This window comes from Desmodus rotundus, chromosome 2 (assembly GCF_022682495.2).
Source record: "Desmodus rotundus isolate HL8 chromosome 2, HLdesRot8A.1, whole genome shotgun sequence".
Taxonomy (NCBI): Eukaryota; Metazoa; Chordata; class Mammalia; order Chiroptera; family Phyllostomidae; genus Desmodus; species Desmodus rotundus.
The window spans coordinates 55,181,221-55,205,776 of NC_071388.1; the positions used below are offsets into that span (position 1 = coordinate 55,181,221).

At 36.0% G+C, this 24,556-nt stretch overlaps 1 protein-coding gene across 1 annotated transcript; it reads right to left on the reverse strand.

Moving 5' to 3' along the window:
* Positions 1–2,923: 2,923 nt before the first annotated feature.
* LOC112301012 (phospholipid scramblase family member 5) lies at positions 2,924–21,134 on the reverse strand. The gene is made up of 7 exons (XM_024556356.2): positions 21,122–21,134; positions 16,117–16,280; positions 10,408–10,450; positions 9,319–9,539; positions 7,157–7,318; positions 5,143–5,304; positions 2,924–2,962 (listed from the first exon to the last, which is right to left on the reverse strand). The coding sequence occupies exons 1-7, from the start codon at positions 21,132–21,134 to the stop codon at positions 2,924–2,926; spliced, it is 804 nt and encodes a 267-aa protein (XP_024412124.1).
* Between the last annotated feature and the right edge of the window lie 3,422 nt (positions 21,135–24,556).

Genomic DNA, 24,556 nt, shown 5'->3' on the forward strand with positions numbered 1-24,556 from the left:
GTCCAGTGAACAGATTTCTGAGTCAGCCAGTCTGCAAACACTCTTACTCTGGCAATCATGTTTCCATAGCTAAGGTCAACACCTGTCGCTTTGCTCACTGCTAGAGCTTAATGCTTGACATTGCTGCCTAGCGCATAATATGAACTTCACAAATATTTATTGAATGCATCTCTAGAGTAGGAATAATTGCCACTAAGCATAATATTCCCACTGCCTGAAACAGTGCCTCATACATAAAAGTAATTTCATAAAACATTAGTTAATGAATGAATGAGTGCATTGTCCGTGCAATTTTAAAAATATGTGTTAGGGACATCTTTGAAGTAAACCAGCAATTATTCAGATATTCAGGTCTCTGTGGGTTCATACAGTTCTCATAAACTCACTCTCTATTCAGAAACACACTAGATGAAGAGATGTCCACCTGCCTATTCGGGAGAGTTACAGGCATTACAGACTCATTGTGTTTAAAATTGAACCCATGCCTTTTAGCCCTGAGCCAGGTCCTCTTCCAATGTTTTCTCTGTCAGCAGATGGGATAGGCCAGAGACCCCCCTTTTCCCTAAAATCTCCATTTTCAACTCAGCATCAAGTAATGGTGATTTTATCTCCTAAATATATCTTGAATTTGCTCACTTGTCTCCCTTTACATGAGTGAGTGACACATTAATCCAAGTTGCATTAGTTGTCACCTAAACTACTTTATAATCTACTGATTGGTCCATGAGCATCTCCCCAACCCTCTCACCAATCCTATCTTTAATCAGCCAAATCTGTCCATATAAACTTTTATCAGATGCTTTGCTAAAATCATTAACCTGGCCTACAGGCCCCGTTGATCCTCACCTTGCACCGCATTCCACCTCACTGTTGGAACTTTAGTCACTGGCTTCCTTCACGTCACTTGAGATTGTCATGTCTCCTTCTTTCCCACCGGAGAACTTTCACAAATGTTAGTACTTCAGCCTAAAACATTCTCCCTCCCCTCCTGCCCGTTCATCTGTTAAATCCCCATCACTCCTTCATTGCCTGACCAAGTCAAATATCTCTACCTTACTTAGTCCTTTGTCTATTTCCAGGAAGCACTTCGCATGTTTGAAGTTCAACTTTTGTTTGTGTGATTATTGAATTAATAGCTATCTGTTTAACTAAACTGCAAGTTCCATAAGAGGGGGAACTGCATCTTCGTTATATAGAAAGGAGTCAGTAAATATTAAATTAATAAATCAATGAATGAATGGGAGGCATTTAAATCTGGTCAAGTGTCCTCAGTACATCTCAGAGTGAATAGAGTTAGACCTTGTGTTCTGAGGGTGTAGTCAGACCCAGGGAAGATAGTGGGGAACAGAGGGCCCGCCTGATTCCAGAGCTGCATGCTACTCATTGAACATTTCACTGAAAAGTAAAAGTCCCTCTAGTGTCTCACTGACTCACGTGTGGTGAGACAGGGAAAAGTGGAACATAGAAGATGTATAAAGGTCAATGTCACCTTTACTGAGGAAGGGGAGAATGGATTTGTTGTAATGTGCCAAGTCCGGAGCAAAGTACCACCGCAAGTTTTTATTTAAAACAGCCAACTATAAAATGTGTGCTATATTCTCAGAAGGATATTTATTTTTGGGGAGTCTCTTTTTCCTTAGGTGTTAAGTAGCTCTTTTCACTAGGTTTAGGGTTCGTTTAGATAATTTTTGAAAATCCAAAAGAGTTTGTCACATTAAAATGCAGCACTTATAAATGGTGTTTTCTTTCTCCTAGTCTTGCCTGAAAGTCTCGGTTGCTGCTATTATGCCATCAGTTACAAACATCTTTCATTTTAGAACTCAGAAGTAGAGGACAAGACGGAGCTATGGAAAGAGCATGATCCTTGGGAAGAACATACGCGACATGCGCAGGTCTTCCACTTACCACCTGATTTTCCTTTGTTTCCATATCATTTTGAATTTATGTGAAACCTAGTTCCTGGAGTATAAGAAGCCCTCACAAATGGTAACTCTTTTCCTCCATTTTATTAGTTACTATGCAGCAGCTTTAAAAATCTCCATCTCCTTTAGCTTGTTATAAATGATCAGAAATCACTCACACTTCAGTTAAAACAGATCAAGGGGAAATGGAGGAAATACTGTGCGTCAACTAAATGCTGCAAATACCAAAGCATCGACACGGCTCTGCAAGGTAGCAAATGGGAGACCTGAGGACTCTCAGAAAGTCTGCTTGGCAAGTTGAGAGACAGGACCAGCACACAGGTGATGCCTATTATTTACAGGACTTGAGTTCCCACCCCTGACGTGCTTGCTCCCAACTGCAGGTGATACCAGTTAAATTGATTTCCTCTATCTTCCTTCTCATCCTTAAACATATTATGTAACCAATTTTTAGCTTTTCCAATGTAAAATAAAAATGTCTTGTTACAATAAGCAGATTAATAAAGTAAAAATAAAAAGACTGCTTATGAAAAAATATTTTAGAATCCAGTTCTTCTGATTAGTAACCAGCTTTGGTACCAGAAAAACTTCAAAGTACTCTCTAAACATTGAATTTTCATCAGTGATGCTGCAAGCCTCAGTTCTCATCTTTCAAGCTTACCCGTGCAATAACTTCAAAAGAATAAAGGGAAGAATAATACTCTCTCAAAGTAACCTTACGCTAGAGCCAGTAATCTTGTTTTTAGCTCTCATGCATTCACAACCAAATCATTGCTTCATTGTGTTATACTTTATTAAATATAATAATTAACATTTTGTTACAAATGAGTAAATACTCAAACCATTCAGAAATGAAATCCAAAGCCCAAGGGTTTCTAAAAGAAAATGAGAGAGAATTAGCATCAGATGTCAACATCTTCAAGGGAAAGAAATCATTTAAAGTTGCCTTTTACTTACTGAAATATCTCTTGCATATTTTATTGTTTTTGTCATCTTGCTTGTTATAATCCAGCCAGTGAATGTTCAAAGAACATAAAATCCTACAAAGAAGTAAACTGAATGTAAGTGAATTTACAGAAAGGCAACAATATAAGATCAAGAGTATCACATGTAAGCTTTGATAACTTAAAGCAGTCATCTTTCCTTGTGTTGCTCCAGCAACATGTGGTTTATTTTTCCAGTAGGGGAAAAATGTTGTAAAAATTGTAAATTTTATGACACGTGTATGTCTGATTTTCAGAGCACAAGGAATTGAAAACCTTATCTGAACCAGTATGGTATTATGAGTCAAAATGTGGGAGGTCGAGGCTTTGCTTCAGAATTAGATTGTAGGACATTCTGGGTCAGTGCAGGAGGCTGTAATAGACACTGGTCTTTGAACAAGAATTAGCTGTGTCATCGTGGACTCTGGTCAGTAACTAGAGAGTTATCTGAGGAGGTACTGAAAACTATACCAGAGGGCACGCAGGAGGCAAGAGGTTAGAGCTGTGGGTGAGGGGGTGGGCTTGAACCACGGGAGGACAAAAATTAGATATACTTCTGAATTTTGCTGTTTGGATTAGGGAACGTCCTCACACTAGCAGCTTTTTAAAGTCTCTTACAACAAGGCAATAAAGTGGAAGCAGTATTTGAAAATTAAAAACATAATTCTTCCTATCAATTTATATATAATGTCAGTAATTTATGTTGGTAATACATGTGAGAAATTTTTAAAAGATATGTTAGCAAAAAGTGCAACTATTTTCTAATATTGTGGTAAAAAGGGAAAAAAAGAAATGGGTGGGTGTCATTAGATATTCTCAGTGAGCATGTTTCTCCCTCAGACTCTGGAGTTCAAAGTTGTCTTTCAGGGGTGTCGTCAGGTCGGTGCTGCTCGAATTCACAGTGCAGGGGGACTGCTGACCGAACATGATCACTGTCAGCCCGCTACCTAAAAGGGGTGGGTAGGGCAGATTAAAGATGACCTCTTTTTTAATGCACACTCTCAGTACAGAAATCGAAAAGGCCAAATTAAAGTTTGGGGAAGAGAGTGTGTGTGTGGCGTGCACCCATGTGTGTACTTGGAGAGACTGGCATTGAAGTGCAGAGTGATGGCAATGGAAAGGGTGAGCGGGAACTGGCAGACTGACAGCCCTGATGAAGACAGACTGACAGCTCCTCAGCTCTTCAGATGAAGAGAGAACAGGGAATGAAAGCAATGTTAGGTGACTGGCAAGAATGACTGGAATTGATTATATTTGTACACGATAATGGGAATTGAGGGTAAGTGACCACTTAGCAAGGATAAAAACCTGGCACTCTACACGTACAAATTCTGCCTTCTACCTATCACAAGGAACCAATAAGTCAAAATAATTCCTCTTAAATTTCAGAAGAAATAATCTCTCTCTCTCTAATACATATGTAATTATTTATTCTGTAATAAACTAAGTAGCCATCATTGATGTCACTAGGGAATTATTTTTAGTTAATATATCTCCCAGGTGTTTTTTACAAGAGACTGAGTAAACAGGGCCTATTATTTTTCCCACAGCAGCATGCATTAATATAACCATAAGATTTAGGGTCCTAAAACCCTGAAGAACAGGAAAATATGAGAGGTAGGATGTAGGTTTATTTTTAAATTGCATGAATTTTTGTGAGTGCGCTGAGAACGCTGGGCAGTGAATGAGATGCTGGAGGCGACATCGGGACAGGAGACAGCCAATCCTTTGGCACGGATATTGTTAGACTTCTGTTTTTCTATCACCAACCTCCACACCAAGGAGGAAAATGTTGTTAATGAAGTTGGAAGTTGGAAAGAAAGGACAGAGACATAAAGTCTTTGTAGTATGGAAACTGGAACATATTAATGCAAATCTATCATCTCCCGTATCTCTGTACCTATCAGAAGGGTAAGAAAATGGCACTTTTCACATTCTGAACATCACCTACCTCATTGATAAGCAATGAAACTGTCCTGAATTTTATCCGGGATAAATAATAGGGATATTTATGTTTACAGTGAATGTGAGAATAAGCCAAAAATCTAAATTGAAGTTGAACGAGAAGGGAAACTCAGGTTTTGATGAAGTGACACGAATGCAGGCTCCTGCCTCCTCCCCGCGAAGAATGCTGGTCCTAAAGCAGGCTTCTATGCCAAAGCTACTCTTTGGGGTAAATGTTGTGTGTTTGCAATTGGCAGTTGAAAAGGAGAGAGATAAATCAGCTACGTTCTTACAAAGAGAAAACAAGCACCGATCATCGCTGCTTTGACGGTCACATCTAAATCGGCAGGAACGTGGATCCCGAAGTTGTCGGCATTGGTGAAGACGTTGTTTACGAACCCGGACCAGTATTTTGAAATCTTCCCAATTGTAAGCTTTTCATCGATGGTCTTCACCTTTAAGAAGAAAATCAGAGGTATAAAATTTGAAGGGGATGTAGATGGTTTTAGACTTCTTCACGTGTTTACTTCCTGAGAGATATGAATTATTTTATCATCATATCTATGACAATATGATGTTGTTCATTCCTTTATATAAGCACAAGCTTGTAGATTTAACTTTGCAGTTCATTCTTCAGGAATTTTGCTTTTCTGACAGTTTTCTAATCCATCACAATTTTTTTTTATATACAAAGGAGAATATAATTGCAATAAGTAATTAAACCCATATGACCACTAGATGGCAGCAGGAACATAGTTTCAGTTAGTGATCCAACCAGGAAGGTAAATTCCTTTTTACTACAGGTCCAGATTTTGAAATGAACAAAATAAACTGACAAACAAAATAAAAGCAGAAACATGGATATATGGAACAGACTGACAAATCTCAGAGGGGAGAGGGTGGGAGGGACTGGAAGAGACTAGCCAAAGAGAGTATGTGCATATATGCATAGGGCCCATGAACACAGACAACAATGTAGTGGGGGTGGGAGGATGCTGGGTGGGAGTGGGCAAAGGGAAGAAATGGGGGACATCTGTAACTGTTAATTAAAACAAGAAAGAAAAGGAGAAAATGTTTGAGAAAGGTTTTACAAGGAATTAGCTTCACTTGCAGGTATAATTTGATAACTTTTAAATTTTACTGCTAAGATTTTACAAACATTTAAATATTACTAACCATTGCTCCATTGCTTAATCTCATTTTTACATTATACTTAGATGTTTACTAGATCATTCCATCATAACCAAAGATAAGTCCTATTTTTGCATTAAAAAAGCCCTAATATATCACACAGGAAATTCAGGCTAATTTGACCTTAATAAAAGAAAATCTATTATCTTCCTCAGCTAGAATAAGTCCACAATTAAACTTTATCAGCTATTCATTTGCTTGCCCTGTTTGCCATTCAAAAGCAGAAAGTGATTCAATAAAAACTTTCACTTTTGGCATGCCAGTAGAAGATAGAAAATAGAGAAAGTTACTTAGGACATCCCTGTATCAGGAATACTAAAATTCTATGCCTAAGTTCTCCTTGATTATAGAGCATATTTTTATACTTTACTCTTAGGAGAGCCACGCCAAGTCCTCTTGGAGTGGGGTGGAGTTAGTACAGCCCATTTTGCAAAATTTACATCATACTCAATGTTAATGGTGTTCCCTAAAATTCTACAAACTGAATGCCCTAGATGGATGTACATGAATGAAAGAATAAAAAATGAATATACAATTTAAATCAAACCATCTCCTCTGCCTAAGATGTACTTCTAGGAGAAGCTGTTAAGATACTTCATAGTGATACAGATTAAATTTGCAGATACCTATTGTTTTTTAACATTCAACATATGCAAATACATTTATGTGAGAGATTGTTTTACAAAACAAAGTTATTAAGTCTTATGAACATGACTTTTAAATTAGTGATATTTTAGTGGAATATGCTTCTGAGATGAGATTTGAACTGGAGTACATTGCCACCAGGGGTATAGGAAAGAAGATGTAATTTATATGATTCTAAACTATATATATTTGTTTTATACTTTGGGTGCTATACTGACACATAAATCAACTTTTTATAGTATGTTAAAAAATTCTTGGACTTAGTATTTTTGAAATTATGATTTCCTATCAGCATGTACAAGGGTGGCTTATTACATTATTCATAAATATATTATTTTCTAATAATGTATTTCTATATTTATAATAACACATTTATTCCGGAGATATTTTTATGTCTTGAACATTTAAAAAAATTGAATTACATTCCAAAAAATCAAGACCTAAGTGAAAACTTCATTTTGTCAATCATACCTCAAAATCCACATCGCCAAAACAGCCGCATGTTGCGCAAGGACCAACGATTTTCAAAATATCTTCTCTGTTTGCATTTTGGATTGTGAATTTAGGCAGAAAGGGGTCCCACTTCTGTGCAACATAACCAACTGTGGTGCCAGGAGGGGCTTGGATTTCTAACTGTATGAAGAGGTAACAATCAAATAAGATTTCTAAGGTTATTGTATTTTAGTTTTATTATAATGTAAATTTACTTTCAAACAGTACACTTTTATGAAATTATTTTTATGCTACAAATAATCTTAAATATCTGCTTCTAAGGAAGCAAAGCAATATTTTTTTCAGACTTTATAAAAACTAAGAAATTCACTGTATATGTTTAGCACTATGCACTAAAAGCCCAAGTCTTTGGATGTTACTTCCCTGAAGAGAACCTATCCCAGACCTGCCTTCTGACCCTGGGACACTGGCCTCTTTGCCATTTTTGTTCCAAGTACAACAGTTGGTCAAGCATGGGAAGCTGTTTCCCATGAGGAACTCAGTACCTACTTCTGTTCAGTTGTTGCTACAACACACATCTATTTTAAATATTCATTTATCAATTATTAAGTATGCATAAAATTTTTTCCCTCTTCAGACTGTTAACTTCTGGCTTCTCTGTGTTCAATTAGAAGCACGTGCTCCTGCAGAGTTACAATTATTGCACACCAATATAATCATTGTTTAACTTCTTCCAAAGTGTTAAAGATTAGCAATTGCATTTTCAAACGTTAGTATTTTACCCATTACCCTTCATTCGAATTTCTTTATTTTTCATCGTATTGTATTTCAATAGGTTTAGGTAGCCAAATCAATCCCTCGTAAAATAAGCTGGAAGGGGGTGCACATCATAAAAATTTTGGCTCTTCAATCAAACTAACCACCATTAGGTCTCATTTTGTCTTTTCTTATTTATTGAGTTTATAGTCTTATGTGTATGTCTATCATGTGGTTTCAACAAAGCTGCTTAAAATTATATAGAATTGTTCTGGGATCACTTTTAAAATTATTGGTTTGGTTATGATCAATTTTTAAAAATTATTAATGGGTGTCTGGATATGTCTTATGCTTAATTTATGTGATACTGGCTACTATAAATTAAAACATCAGTTATCAGAAATATTCAAATGGGCATATGTTGGGGCATATTAGATCTTAAGTATTCGCAGTAGGAGGATGGGAATTCTTGGGCTCCACGTGTAAGTACCTTAGCTATCTTATCACTAAGGCAGGGGATTAGCCATAAATAGTTGGAGAATAAGCTTCCCTATTTATCCTCTTTCTGTTAATATTTATTTCCATTTTTCTAGCTTACTTATACACAGGCCCTTCACAGAGAAAGTTGGGCTTGAATAAAGAGACCTGGACCAAGTCCCATTTATATTTCCTAGATATGTGATCATAGGTAAGTCACCTCCACCCTCTAAGCCTGTTTCCTCAACTGCAAAATGTGGATAGTAAAACCTATTCTTTCCAGCTCATAGAGATGTCATGATATAAAGACATAAAACTAAGTAAATGTTATTTATCACCTGTATTACGTCAGTGAAAGTTATTATTACAGGTCCATTAAAAAGTAATGGAATCTATTCTACATTAAAATAAAATAATTGAATGATTCCCTGTAGAACAATAACATTATCATTTCCAAACCTTGATGTTTGTTATAAATGAGTGACTACAATGAGACATTCTGTCCTAAACAATATTACCTAACCAAGAGAGAACATCGTGGAAGAGTTCAGTATCACTTGGCACTTTCTGAACTTTGCTACAGCTAGAGAGGACAAAGGGACAAAGGGTAGATTGCTTAATGGTGAAACTCATAGATATTACAATTACATGCTAATAACAAGATTCAGGAAGATGTGTCTCATTTACATGATGCATGAGCTGTCTTCACCAATTAACATCATAGAAGCCACTACCTTTTTTTTTTTTTTTTGGTTGGAAAGGAAAAAAATTTCAGTGACTTACCAAATCCTCAAGCTATTCAGATTCTAAAGGGGCAACTACTAATTCAAACAATTGAAATGTTAATTGCCCCATAGCTCCAGATGAATGCCACTTATTAAAGAAATAATTGGTAATCTTTTCAAAGGTAGGAGAAAAAAAGCGCACCGAGCCAATGACTGACTGACCTCTTGCAGGTAGCAAGGGCACCAGCAGCTGTTACACCTCAAGGGCCTGTTTACTGTGATCACCTCTCGACCCGAGTTGTCTGTGATCCTCAGAGTGCAAGACCGCAGCGTGGAACAGAAAGTCCGATTGAAGCAGATGCTTTCCTCCACGGCAAAGTATATTCTTTGTCCTAAGCCGTTTTTAATCTCATATTTGTTTGAGGTCTCAGTGCCAAGTATCACTGATGGGGCAAGAAAGAAAATTCTTCAAAGTAATGCTAATGCTTAGTATCATACCTTTAAATAAATAAAAGGGATAGTGTTATTTAAAAACATAGTGACAGATTCATTATTAAGAGTATGGTAACTTCTTCACACAAATCTACTGTGCTCTAAAATTTGAGGACTTCTCTATGGAAATCAAAGTAAACTCAGAGAACAAAGATGTGCATTTAATAAATGTTGATACTAGATACGTGATTTACTTGGAAACATACAATTCCACTTTTCAACTAAGAAGCAATGCTATAAAGAATAATCTAATACTCAAATAATAATTGTGTCACTGATATGAAATTTATTGGGACAACTCATATGATAGAATTTTGTCTAAAATCTGTCTGGTAATGTATCTACAACTGCATGCTATCCATTTCAATTTTGACATATTTTAAAAATAATATAGTATATGAAGAACAAAAAACATTCAACTAATTTGCATTCTGTTAGTCCTACTTGTTTTCATGGATTTTTAAAAATTTAATCTCAAACTTGATTTTCATTTCAGGAATTTTTAAGAAAATGTAAAAATTAGGAACCATGGAATCATCACATTTTTTAAAAATTTTAAGATTAAAAATAATGTTATATTCCTATGGCCATATCACCAAAGGTGTAGAGAGTTTTATGCTTTTCGGTTTATTTATGTCAGACTAATAATTTTACTTACAATGTTTATTTTAAAACAATAAAATAAAATCATGCTATTTTCAACCTAAAACTATTCTAAACATTTAACTTGATTCTTTATACAATATTTAGATGGAAAGAACCTTCTGAAATCTGAAACATTTTCAACAGCTTAAATAAGTAGAGAATGAATATACTTACTTCCGAGAAGCTCCACCTGCTGGTGTATAATGATGAGTTCTAACTGTTAAAGGAGGACGTAAAGGAAATAAAAAGTATTACATCACAACTCTGAATATTTTTGGAGATATTATTAAGCTGTTTACTAGACTATGTGTAGGTGATTTTCATGTTCTCTATTACCAAAAGAGTTGAATATAGCTCACATTTTATAATGAAAAAGAAAGGAAAATGTTTTTTGTTAAGTGAAAATAAAAACAATTACAAGAACCCTGACAATTCTAAGTCAGTAGTATTGCCCAAAATATAAATAGAAACTGTGGTTAACTGTTCTCTTTCTATGTTAATGGAATAAAAGGGTAGCTGCTGGAAACAATGCTTTGAGAAGATTCTTAAACAATCTCTGAATAATAATGCCTGTGAGGTTTTAAATGTCTACTTCCCTACTTTTTTTTTTTTTTTTTAAAGAAATGAAACAAAACAAGGATCTGAATGTCTGGCCTCTCCTCCCAGCTCCGCCTAACTTGACTCTCTGTCAAGCGGCAGCTCATGCCCCACAGTGAGGATAAGTCTTTGTTACAGCTGAAAGGGCATATTCTGGAAAATTATCTCATTCACACTTTCCTTTGGACTAGGGGAAAAAAAGCCTGCTGATGTTGACAAAATATAAATTTAGCAGAATAACAGTTATGCCACTAAATGCGTGGTAAAATTTGCCTTATATGATTAGAAATTAAGTTAATTTACAAGGCATAAAGTATTCACACAATCATGAAATGACTATAAAAGTAGACAATACAAATTGTTCTTAAAGAAAATTTTAAAATATATTTTTAGAATGAATTTTATTTGTGTGTACTTTAGATTTGACATTCAGTACTTGAAGTCATGAACATGTATAATGCTGGTCATTGTTATTCTAATATTTAATTTTCCATTTCACCTTTAAATTTACTTTATTCTCTTTCCACAATAATAAACTCACATGTAACTGTCACTACTAATATTTGGCATTGATTGGGCGTCACAAACCCAGAAAATTGAAAGTTACATTATTTTCTTCATTCTCCTTGTATATACTGAAGTGGAGGTAAAGCTGATATCATTCCTTTATTCAAATCTTATTATTGATAAAAGTGAGCATGTGGCCTCTTCTTAAGATTCAAAAAAATATATTTTCCAAAAATAATTTATGATTTAAGGTAGTATAAAACCTATTTTAACAATTATGGCTATTGTTTTTAAATTAGAACCAACCAAATGGGAGAAGATATTTGCAAATAACAGCTCCCACAAGGGGTCAATATTCAAAATAAATAACTCAGGCAACTCAACAATAAAAAACCAACCAATTAAAAAAATGGGTAGAGGACCTGAATAGATACTTCTTCCAAGAAGACATACAAATAGCCAATACCTATATGAAAAGATTCTCAACTTTATTAGCTATTAGGGAAAATACAAATCAAAACTACAATGAGATACCACCTCACACCTGTTAGAATGGCTTTATCAACAAGACAGGTAATAACAAGTGTTGGAGAGGTTGTGGAGACAAAGCAACACTCATTCACTGCTGGGGGGAATATAAACTGGTACATCCACTATGGAAATGGTAGGGATATTCCTTTAAAAATTAAGAATAGAGTTATCATATGACTCAGAAACCCCTCTTCTAGGATCTACCTCAAAAGTTTGAAAACATTTATTCTCAAAGATATATGCACCCCTATGCTTACTGAAGCATTATCCATGGTGGCCAAGACATGGAAAGTGAATTGTCCCTCAGCAGATGATTGCATATAAAACTGAAAGCAACACAAGCAAAGAAACAAAAACTCATAGACACAGGCAAAGTATGGTGGGTACCAAAAGGAAGGGGTTTGGGGGGATAGTAAAGGGTAGAGGCGGTGGACTATATGGTGATGGAAGTCTGACTTTGGGTGATGGGCATACAATGCAATATACAGATAATGTATCATAGAATTGTTCACTTGAGACCTATATAATTTTATTAACAAATGTCATCCTGATAAATTTAATAAAAAATTAGAATCAGTTTTTTTGTAGTGTACTGTTGTTAGTCTGGTCTCTTATTTTGAAAGAATTTGAGGGCTTTGGGATGAGAAGACATAAGCCTCATAGAAGCTATCCATGATGATTTAGCAGCGGCTCTATGTAGAAGTAACATGTATGGGAAGAACTATTGGGCCAAGACTAAGGTTTAAGTTTAGGGACTTTAAATATCAGTGTCATGGATCAAGTCTTCGTCTTGAAATTAAGAGGCTAACAGTTAAGGCCCATTCTACAATGGAAAGGGGAATTATACCTCTGTAATATCTAGTAATGGCCGTTGTTTATTTAATGACTACACTGAGGTAGTCATTGTGCCAGATATTTTGACATAGTGTCTAATTTATTTCTCAGAGAGATAGATATCATTATGTTTTACATGTGAAGAAACAATCCCAGAGAGATTAAATAGTTGCCCAAGAATTGCAGTCTGTAAATGGTTGGGCTGGGACTTGACCTCAGGCTGTGCTACAGCCAATTTTGATATGCTTTCCACTCTGTTGTACTGGCACCACTAAGCTAATCTTAGAAACTGGGAGAAACAGCCCTGACTGGTGTGGTTCAGTGGATTGTGTGCCAGCCTGTAAACCAAAGGGTCACCGGTTTGATTCCCAGTCAGGGAACATGTCTGGGTTGGGAGCCAAGGTCCATAGTAGGTGGTGTGTGAGAGTTAACCACACAGGGATGCTTCTCTCCCTGTCTTTCTCCCACCCTTCCCCTCTCTCTAAATATAAATAAATAAAACCTTAAAAAAAAAAGAAACTGGGAGAAACAATTCTTAAGTGAAACCATGGAACCTCTGAATACCTTTCTTCCTTATCTTCTCCTCTTATATTCACCCTATTCTCTGCAAAGCATTGATTTGATTTGATCTACCTCCGAGAGAAAACCTCCTGCACTCGAGTGTCTTGTTTTTGGTTGTTCTTATAGTTTTGTTTTAGTCCTAGGCCACCTATAAACCATGGTGGAAATGGGCCCTTTCCATCCATTGCTATTAATTAATGAACTGGGAATTATTGGAAAGTTTAAACTTCATCAAATCATATATTCAGGAGTCAGGGCAAGTAAAGCACTCCTAAAGTATGAATGCTGTAGAATGGGTATCTAACGACAGACAGCCTTGGATACAGAGCTTAATAATAATTTCTTCTGCATAATATATCAGGTTTGCAGATATCAGCAATTGCATTTAATATATGTACCGTGGACTCTTTAACAACCCAAGTTTGAATTGTGCAGGTCCACTTATATGTATATTTTTTTCAATAAGTACTGTGAATATATTTCCTCCTCCTTATGATTTTCTTCGTAACATTTCCTTTTCTCTAACTTACTTTATTATAAGAATACAGTATGTAGTACATGTAACATACAAAATTTGTATTAATTGACTATGTTATCAGTAAGGCTTCCATTCAACAGTAGGGTATCAGTAGTTAAGTTTTGGGGGAGTCGAAATTTGTAAGTGGATTTTTTCTGTGCCTAACCTATGTGTTATTCAAGGGTCGATTGTACTTCAAAATAAACAGTATTTACATGTTTTTTGTAGACTTTAATTCACTTCTTTTACCTATAAGTAACTAAATTATTATTATCCTTTGACACTTGTAGAATAAAATATTATTATGAGTGTGTTAATCTAATGTTGAAAAAGAAGCTATTAGTTTTGTTCTTAGGTTTAACCTTAAGTATGTGTGTGTGTGTATATAAAAATATATTTTTATATACACACACACACAAACACCTGGTAATACATACACATACAAACACCTGGGAATATATTTATAAATTGTTAATGGACCAAAAGATTTTCAATAGTGATTGGGTGGACTTGATTAAAAGAGAATAGATGATATTTTAAAATTTTACTTTTTTTTCAATTTAGAGAATTTGTATATTTTTGTATATTTTTCTGTTTATTGAAGAATGTACTATTTCCAAAAGTTCATAATTTTACTTAATTCATATGGTTTTCAGATAAAAAATAATGCATAATGCATATGAATCCATTTTATATATGTCCCTTACAGATTTGTGGTCTAAAGCTTTTAAAATGATCATTCATCCTGTATATGTACAGTGCTTTAAAAAATATGTTCTTTTAGTTTAAAGTGAATAAATTATCTTTACCTTTGAAGTAAAATATTCACCAATTTGTGGCGTATTTTTGTTTTCTGTAAAATATTACCACAGGAGTATTTTTGGAAAATTGACTTTGTTTCAGAACTGAAGCCGATGAGTTCATATCTCTATTGAGTATGAAGGAAAATGTATTCATGTCAAGCATCTGGCTCCGGGTGTGTCATCATTCATGGATGGAAGAAGAATATGTGATGACCATATGTGATCAGCAAACCTCAGCCCTCTGGCACTGGTATATCACTCTTATCCTTGGCAAAACCTTGTCTGACAACGTTCCCAAACAGCTTGCAGCAGTTAATCAACTCTAGTCAGCTATTACAGCTGATCCTTTCTGCAGATGGAAGATGGTGGGTTAGCTTTCCCAGCTCTTTTACATATCTCCCTGAGCTCCCCAGTCTCTAAAGTACATTTGTCTGCCAGTGGGTTTCTGGAGAAGGCATCTGCAATTATAAACATTTTCCCAGGAACATATGCTGCATGCAGCTTAAACCCTATCAGGCATAACAGAAATCTCTTGTACCTTAAGGGAATTAACACAGAGATTTGATTTTGATAAAGGAGATAGACTTTATAGTTTGAAAGAATGCCAAACAAGCTGAAAATTGCAGCAGATGTGCTGACATCTCAATATTGGTGTAAGTGTATTTCTAATCTTTTGTAGGATAAAATACCACGGTGACAATAATATATGTATATATACAAAATTGCTATTCACGTGTCATATAATTCAGATGATATATCTTGATTGAATTATTATAACAGCTTGAACCACTGCTTACCTTCTAACGATGACTAGTGACTATAACTAATAATAATAGGATTTTTCAGCAAATTGACCTGGAGATGCAACAACGTCAAAGACAATATTATCAAGTTGGTAGTTTGCTTTCCCTTGGATTTGCAGCTTCCATCTGAGATTCAGTTGAAGACAAACTCTCAGCTCATTACAGAAGTCTCTTGCTCAGTGTAACAACCTTTTTCTCTTCTATCCACCTGCACACATCACAGTCGTGTGTTACCTGCCTTTGGTACACGGCCTGGCACTTTTTGTCAACATTTTTTTTGTCTTGCCAATTAGGTTGCAGAACGTTTGAGTGAAAGGACTAGGTTATATGCTTTTTATATGCTTTGATTTTAGCAAGTGCTCAATAAATATTCTTTAATTAAATAGCTGTCGATGTCTCGACATACATATTAAACAATTTTGTGAGGATAAATTTGTTGGCACTGTGAGCAATGAGCAGAAGGAGGATAAATGTGCTAAACAGCTCAATCAAAAATGTTTAGTTTCATTACTCTGGCAAGGAAACTAGAAGTGGTAATAAAAATAAACATAAATTTCTTCCCTCAAAGTAGAAATAAATAAAAGAAAAAATTTAATTTCATGGTTTATAATGCCTTTTTCACTACAGTAAGTTAGTTGTTGAAGTCCTTCAACCTTGGTCGAAAAGCAAGAAACCAAGTTGGTATTCATTTTAAGGGGAAACATTCACAGAAGTAGAAAAACAGAAACACCTGGCTTAAATATTCTAGACCAGGAGGGAGGCTGCCCGGCGGAGGGTGTCCTGGCTGCCACACCTGGCTCTCTGGACTAGAAGGTGAGACGTGCAGGCCGCGGTCTGGGTCTGAAGCTCCAGGAAGAAAATGAGGCGGATCTCTGCTTCTTTGGTTCTGTGCATCTGCAAGTGAACAAAAACCCCAGCCTATATGTAAATTTAGGCCATTACAATTACTTTTTTAAATAGTACTTGTTACTTCTAATTTGGTGGGCAGATTTTCTCCTGCTGCGCATTCCTTCAGGGCTTCCTACGCAACTGTCACCCCACGTGACCCCGAAACCAGAGAAAGGAATGCAGAAGATAGCTAGTAGTTGTGAGGAAAAGTTGGGTAATTTGGGCTAAAAGCGTGATGTTAGAAAGTATATATTGTTTGAAGGCCTGTAAAACTTCCGTTCAAAGAAGTAAAAAAATATGAACTACAAAAGGAAAAGAAATGGTAGAAAGAATGAAATTTTCTCTACTCATAAAAGGATAACCTGAGACATAGGTTTTGAATCATAATTATGACTTTCAAGGAATATTCTCCCTTCCCCAAATATTATGAGGGTGCCTCATAATTTCCAGGAATATTTTGTGTTATCAATCATATTGTTATGACTAGGTTTAATTCAGTGGTTCTCATTTTTCACCAGGCTTCAGTACCAGCTGGGATGCTTGTTAAAACAAGATTTCTAGGCCCCTTCTTCAGAGTTTCTGATTTCGTACTTGATGTGGGGGCGGGGCTTGAAAATTTGCAGGTCTAATAAATTACCAGGTAAGCTAATGCTGCTGGTCTGATGGCATACCTTGAGAATTAATGGTTTAATTCTATATACTCTGAGCATATTTATAACTATTTTGTGAGCTTCTTAAGAGCAATATAATATCTAATTTAGCTTGGAATTTTCAATATTTTGTAGAAAAGCATTCCAAAATTTTTTTGACAAAATGAATTCCTTTGTAGCTCACCCAAAATTACAAAAGGTAAAATAATTACAGATTTCTATAATGTTTGGCTTTTTCTTAAGAGAATCACCTGTTTTCTATGTTAACACCAGGTAAAAATACTACTATTTCAATGATCTCTTAGATTGAAATTTGGAGATTTGCTATTTACTCTGTATTAGTCTGGAGCCTGTGGAAAATTATGCATAAACCCTAGTAAGTGGTGCAGGCAAAAGTATTGTTTTTTGTTGAAGAATATAAATTATCCTTTGTACTGTCATTTTTCCTTTTTCTTCTCATATGACTGCCATTTGGATACCTCCCTCAATAGATACCAGTATTTTCAAAGACTACCAGTGTTTTTCACTTCTCATCTTTACTAATTCATTGATTAAAAAGTTCTCCGTGTGCATTGATTTAGTTTATCAACACTGTGCAGTTTTAGAATGAGTATGAATGTGGATTCAGTTTCATGACAATATTTTCAAATAGAGCAGCCACAATAAAGGCAAATACTTCAGACTATTCTAAAGACAGATGAGTGGGAAAGACAAGGAAAATGGTTCTGGTTTACTCTAAGAAGAAATTTGTAACAGTTGCACAAAGATCTGAACAAGTACTCTCATACACATACTAAAGCTAGAATGACATCTATATAATTCACAATAGATTAGAATGGTCTCTCTTCAGCACTGATGCTCAGATTCATGTAAGGTGTGTGTGTTTGTGTGGGAGGTGTTCTTCTGAATCTTTTAAATTGGTAAAAAATAAATTTGGAAAAAGACCAACTTGTCTTTGTAGATAGTAAGTTCCCCATTATTAAGAGAATTCAGGTATAGCCGGGAGGAGCACTTGGAGGGAGATTAAAAAGAATTGGTGAAGGAACATAGGCATCAAAGGACTGGTCCTTTAGACAATGACATAAACTGTTTCTAGTAATAGTAAGCCCATTAAGGCTGTGTGTAGTTGTGGCATTAATGAGGAACAATAGCAGATGATTCCTTTATTTATTTAACCTGGAGAGGGCAGGAATAGATGAAGACGGATGGTCATTTGTACTGCTCTGTGGCATTTACCATTTGGACAAGCTTCAGGGTTAGGACCATATGGAAAGAAACTTGTTACTTGGCTCTACTAAAATAGAGCTCCATACCCATAACGTAGCAGTCTGGTTCCCACAAGGACCCCATCCTGAACTTCTCTTAGATCTGGGCAGACACACAGGATGTAGGCTTTAGAACTAACTCCTCTTGCTCTTGAGAAGGAGCCTGAATGGGGTCCCAAACAGTAACCTGAGAGGAAGACTCTGTGGCATTCCTCAGATTTGGTAGAGGAGCTAAAGGCCACCGTAGCAACAAGCACTGAAAAGGAATAACAGGCAACAGACATCTTGTCTCCAGCATTAGTGCCAAGCACACTGTTGTCATTGACTTTCAGAGAAGCATACAAGTGAAACTGTGATCTAGGGAAAACTAGTTCCTAATGAAAAAATTCAGAACAGTGCTTCTGTTTGGGAGTGGAAGAACATGGTTACCGACTGGAAAGGAAACTTTATGAGGTGCCAGAAGTGTTCTACCTCTCCATCTTGGTGGTAGTTACACAAATGCATCCTTATCTTAAAATTATAGAGCTTAAGCTGGATGCTCATTATCTACTTTACTATTCACATATTACCCTTTAATTAATATGAGAGTCTCTCTTCTTGTTAATTTCATTATAAAAAGATTAGTGAGTTACTCTAATTTTATCAGGTGAACTATGTGCACTCTAACAAAATGCAGGAGGCTTCAGTGTCTGGCAAGTGGCTCCAGCACCCTGACCCAGGCCTGCAGGTCCTCAGACCTCACAGCAGGTCCAGAGACAGTAATGCACTTGGGGTCCAGGGAAGACCATGTCCGAAGTCTTTATTCATGAGTAGCCTCAGTGGGTGGAGACTGTTGGGATCCCCTTTCTGAGATCACTTGCTTTCTTATCTGGGATTTCAGTTCACATTGGAACAGCCTTTGGGAATAGCTCTTGTTCAGTTGTGATTGTCCTGGAAAGTCCTGCTTTTCTCAAATTTAAAATAAAGTTTGATACCAATCTGTTCTTAAATTGTGTTTATTTACACTAAACCAGGGGACTGCAGACCACACAAATATCTCTTCAGTTCTGATGGCATCCAGTATTCAGACTGCCCTTTGGTTTAGTGGTGCCAGTTGAACTGCCTACAAAATGTGTGAAATGTCCAATGAGCCTGTATTACCTGGGAAAATGATCACCGCCAAGATAGTTTCACGGGCCAGAGAACATTCACAATGTTATAAATAATGCCTTAAAATATATCTAAAGAAAACTGTGAACAACAATGTTTAAGTAAATAATAGTGATAATCCTACTTGCCCCCTCAAACATGATTGCTAATTCAAAAGGATGATTCACTTTTACTCCTTTTAAGTAGTGCAGGGTCTCTCACAGATGTTTTACCCACGTCACATGTTACTTTGAGTAAGAGGAGTGTTAGTTTTCTACCTGAAGTTTTACCTCAAAGTTTAGTGTTGAACACATCATTAGTGACCATCACTGCTGTTTTGGTAGATTAATCACATTTTGATCATAGTATTGCTTTCTAGTCACAAGTTTCTTCAAAGACTCAGACCACCAGATAAAAAAGGAACTCCTTTGAATTTCCATCTGGCTTTGAATTTCTATCTACTATTTTAAAAATGTATAACTAGCTTATAAATATTTCAAGTACTCTGCAACTCTTTACCTTACAGGCTACAGTTGTTCTGTAACTCTTATTTTATAAAGTGATGAAGTGTTTTGAACTAAGTGTTAGTGTCGATCTTAAATAAAAAAAAAACTTGTCAAGATTTTTTTGTTTGTCTTCAGTACAAAAATGAAGCACACATATTAAAATTAATGATTTTGATGCCTCATGTCTATATTTTACAATTTGTTTGAGCTTTCCCAGTGCTACTCAGGGACTGGTGTACATGAAATGTTGACAAAAAGTGAAAAGTTACCTTGCTTTACTTTACATGGCACCCAAGGTGTATTTTTATAGATAAAAAAAGAAGCAAATTAACATACACATTTCTTTGAATGGACCATTAATTTAATTTAGGATATTTTAAACCAGTGGATTCTGTTATCCTATTTGTAATTAGGTTAGTTTTCCACTAATTATACTAATCACAATTCTTCATGATAAAACTTTTCATTATAGCTTAGAGTTTAATGACTTATTCTGATAATGAAATGAAAACACATTATAATTTCATTTTTATATAACTTCACATGTGCTTTTAATAAGGTTGCAAACCATTACCCTAAGAAACAACCACATCTCTTGTCTTTTTGAGAAGTTCTTTGAAGTAGGAAAAGTAAGACCACACTAATGATAGTTACACAATTTTAGAGATTGGGGGAAAGACTTACTAGCTCCTCTCTGCCCCAGTATCCAGTTACTCTGTTTGCTTAAATTAGTTATTTTCTGTTTGCATATATAATTACTATCAAAGAAATTTTGAAAGATTTTTGCTTCATAGTTCAGAAATATGTATTTCTAGTCCATTAAAACTTTAGGATTAGCCAATAATAAATGTTGAATTCGTTATGACAAATGGCTGGATCAAACAACAAACGGAAAATTTAAAAGTGATGAACTGTACTTTCACATTTTTTAACTTATGTATGAAAAGTTTTCTTCAAATCTCTTTAAACTTGGAAGATCAACCTGTTCTTGTGTTTGGCATCAAATATTCCCATTTTAAATTTTGCTATGAAACTTTTCTTATTAACTCACTACATTTATATTTATGATAACTAGACATTGTTTACAGCTTAACCTTCACATTTTATCAAAGTGTTTTTTTTTTATTTAATGCAACATGCTCCTTGGAGTTTAAAGATTTAAAAATTCCAGTGTTCAAAAGAGACAAATGATAGGTTTTCAAGTATCAACCTCACTGATTATAATACTCCTCCTACAACTCTATATTTTTAGTCATCCTATAAAGAAAAAATTATTAGCTGACTGCATTTACTCTTACCTTTAGAGGCCATGAAGTTTCTCAGTCACTTCTTCAAAGACAGCCAGGTCAAAAGAAAAGGCTTTTCTTGTTGCAGCAAAGTGAGAAAACACAGCATGAGTAAAACTTCAGAAGGTGTCTGTCTACTTCATGTGAGCTTACAAATAACAGAGGAAGGGAGTGCCTCGCTCAGCTTCCCGAGTGCTGTATTTTATCACTGCGGACAACAGGGGAAGAAGCAGCTGCCACCCAAGGTACATACTGCTTAGAAACCATCATACTGCTCGGTGGCTGAGGAACAATTTAAAAATAATAAAAACCAGAAAGGAAACTACATAACACTCATTTTAAAAGTCTTGTTTCTACTTGGTTGTTTTTATATTCCTTGGAGCATATATACTTTTATTTTCACTCTACATTAGAATTATTTTGTTTTTCTAGTTTCTAGAAATCTTCCATGCCAGAATCTATGATAAAATATTCTATCATGTGTAAGTTTCTAACAGTTCTAAGTACAATTTTTTTTACTCTGATAATGTTTGAACACCAACTCTTTTATTTTTCTCTTGAGATTTCTATCTATTCTCTCTCCCCAAAACAAACCAATAAAAAGGTGTGTCTCCTATTATTTATGTACATAAAAAAATCTTTATTTTCAGTTTTAATTGATTTGATGAATCAGAGGTATTTGAAAATACAAACTTTCAATTACCTTGCAGTTCATTGAAACATACAGGTGATACTTAACTGCAGTGTACACTACACAGAGGGGGAAAACACTGTAACCTTGAGTAGACAGCTCACATTTCTAAGTGTAGCCGACCAGGTCACCATGGAGATTTTGTTCACCGCATCAATTGCCCTGGGTGGCACGGCCTGCAAAGGTTGAACGCGCAGGGAATACTGCCTTAGCAGCAACACCGGACACTTCTAAAAATAAGTAAGTGGCCCGAGAAGGCATAAAGAGTCGCGAAAAATTATAAAGTCACCCTCATAGGTTGTAGATAGCCAAAGCCTAAGTTCTTCTTATTTGGCAAAGAGAGATTTGTTTTTATTATTGCTGTTTTGCACTGTTTGGGATTAAAAAGAGCTCCCATTATTCGAGTTGCAAAAAAGGTGTATAAACATGATTAGTATTTTTTAAATCCTCACTCAAGGATATGTTTACTGATTTTTTTAGAGCAAGGAAGGGGGGCGGGGGAGAGAGAGAGAGAAAGAAAGACAGAAACAGATGTGAGAGAGAAACATCAATGGGTTGCCTCTCCTATGTGCCCCGACCAATGTAGGATCAACTGCAGCACAGGCATGTGCCCTGACTGGGGATCAAACCCGCGACATTTTGGTTTACGTAGGATGCTCCAACCAACAGAGCCTAGGCTAGGGCAACCTGACTGGTGTTTTTAAATTAAATTATATCTTTGCTAAATTTCTTAATATTGTCATGGACAGTTGGAAACACTTTATTCTAAATAAACTAATTTGTCAACACTATCAAACCTGGTATTTTAAATTATGGTCCTAATGGATCAGTTAATTTTGACTTTCTACAAAACACCAATTTTGAAATAAAAAAATAAAAACCTAAGTGAATGAAACTCATATTTTGACATATACAAAGTGACCCTTCTATGTATGTGGATTGGCCATATGACTGACTGATGGAATATTTGAATATTTAACCTGCGAAGGAGACTTTCTGGGTCATCTGACTTGGTCAAGTTTAGGCACTTTCCATTTCCCCCTTCATGTTTCTCCCTCTGTCCTGCCAAAGGCCCAGAAGATACCAACTTGAGATTTCATTTTCCCTCCCCCTACTCCTTTCTCAGGAAGAGGCTCACAAATGCTCCTTGATGGACCTCTCGGATGTTCAGGTGTCCCAATAGCGTGTGCTCCAGCAACCAGGTGATGCGACTCCAGGAGCTGGCCCCACCTCCTCTCCTGCGGCTGTTGCTGCTGCCCTTCACCTTCACAGTACTCTCTGTCTTCCTCTCCTAACACCTCCTGCCTCCATGGGAGAACCAGGACCCCCATTTACTACTCAAAATGGTCACAACATCCTCAGTTCTGTGCTGTGAAGCCCTTGGCCTTTTCAAGCAGCGTCAGTGTCCGTTTCACTTTGCCATCAGGTTGCGGTTTTCCGTCCGCTCCCTTGGTTCCAGGGAATATAGAATATAAGGTGAGTGCGCCTGACAGACATCACCCAAGGCTTGAAGATGACATAGTGGGAATAAAGCACTCAAAAGGAGATTTACCAATGAATATCAGCACACACAGACACTGGGCCTGCTCCTTCGCAGACAGCTCCCACTAGCCCTCTCCCTCGCCCACTGAGCCTCTCCTCTGCGGCTTGGTGCTCAGCACTTGGCTGTTCTGCTTTGCCTGCCCCTAACCCCCCTGAAAGGAGGGCCTCTTTATCCTCACTGTCTTCTGCTCTTTTAGCCAAGAGCAAATAGAAAAACCTGCATCATAATCTCACCACGATTGCCCCTGCCTGTGGCCTTTTGGAAGGACATGTCCCAGATATTTTTGTTAGTTATTCAGAATTATCCTTCTTATTTAATTATTTAACAGTTAGATATATGACTTAAATTTTCATGATTGAAAAGGCTTACCAGTATAGTCTGTCTTAGTACAAAGGAAGAGACTGCCAATTTATTTAAATCTATGTAGTGACAGAAATATTACCTGTTATAACACAAACCATAAACAGCAATGTGTTCGGATGGCATCCTCTGGAGAAAAGATGGAGAATGGAGTGAGAGGTTTGCCTACAAGTCTGGGGCAGGACTGACGACCAAAGACTGGGATGAACTTGTTTTAGGAATTTTTAAATAGCTTTTTGGTTATTCTGCCTTGGATTTCCCTATAAAATTATGCGTTCCTAAAAATCAGATATATACATACATACATGTATAAATATATGTGTACACATGTAATCAAATACATATGAAATGAGAGAAAATTATTTGTTTTTCTTGATTTCTATAAATATTATTTAGGCAAAATTCTAAAAAAACATTTTATTCATTTGAAATTACATTTTAAAGAATTCATGTTAATGCATAAAATTACATCTGTTTTCAGCTACTGCATGTTATTACATTTTATGGATATAATACATACAATTTTTGGTCTTTGCCCTTTCAATGGACATTTAGATTTTTTCCATTTGAGAGGTGATGCTTCTTATGCACATGTGTCCTTTGAAGCTGTGTATCTGGAAACAAAAATGCTAGCTTACGGGGTAACGAAGATCTTCATCTCTACTGGATACCATTGAATCAACCTCTAGTATGCTTGTAGTAATTTATCAGTAACAGTAACAGCATCCCCTTTTCTCCATATTCCTTTCAAAACTGCCTTGGTTAGTAGAGTAGGAAATTACCAAGGGGACTCCCAAATATTAATTTATGAGAAGGCAGCATCCAGGGGTCTTACATCATCATCTGAGTAATG

What these genes read in the sequence shown, in the direction of transcription:
- LOC112301012 (XM_024556356.2), bottom strand. An exon ending in GCAGGTGGAGCTTCTCGGAA is followed by an intron (nt 9,540 to 10,407) that starts GTAAGTATATTC and finishes TTGCCCCATCAG; the next exon opens with TGATACTTGGCACTGAGACC. An exon ending in GCCCTTGCTACCTGCAAGAG is followed by an intron (nt 7,319 to 9,318) that starts GTCAGTCAGTCA and finishes CTCTTCATACAG; the next exon opens with TTAGAAATCCAAGCCCCTCC.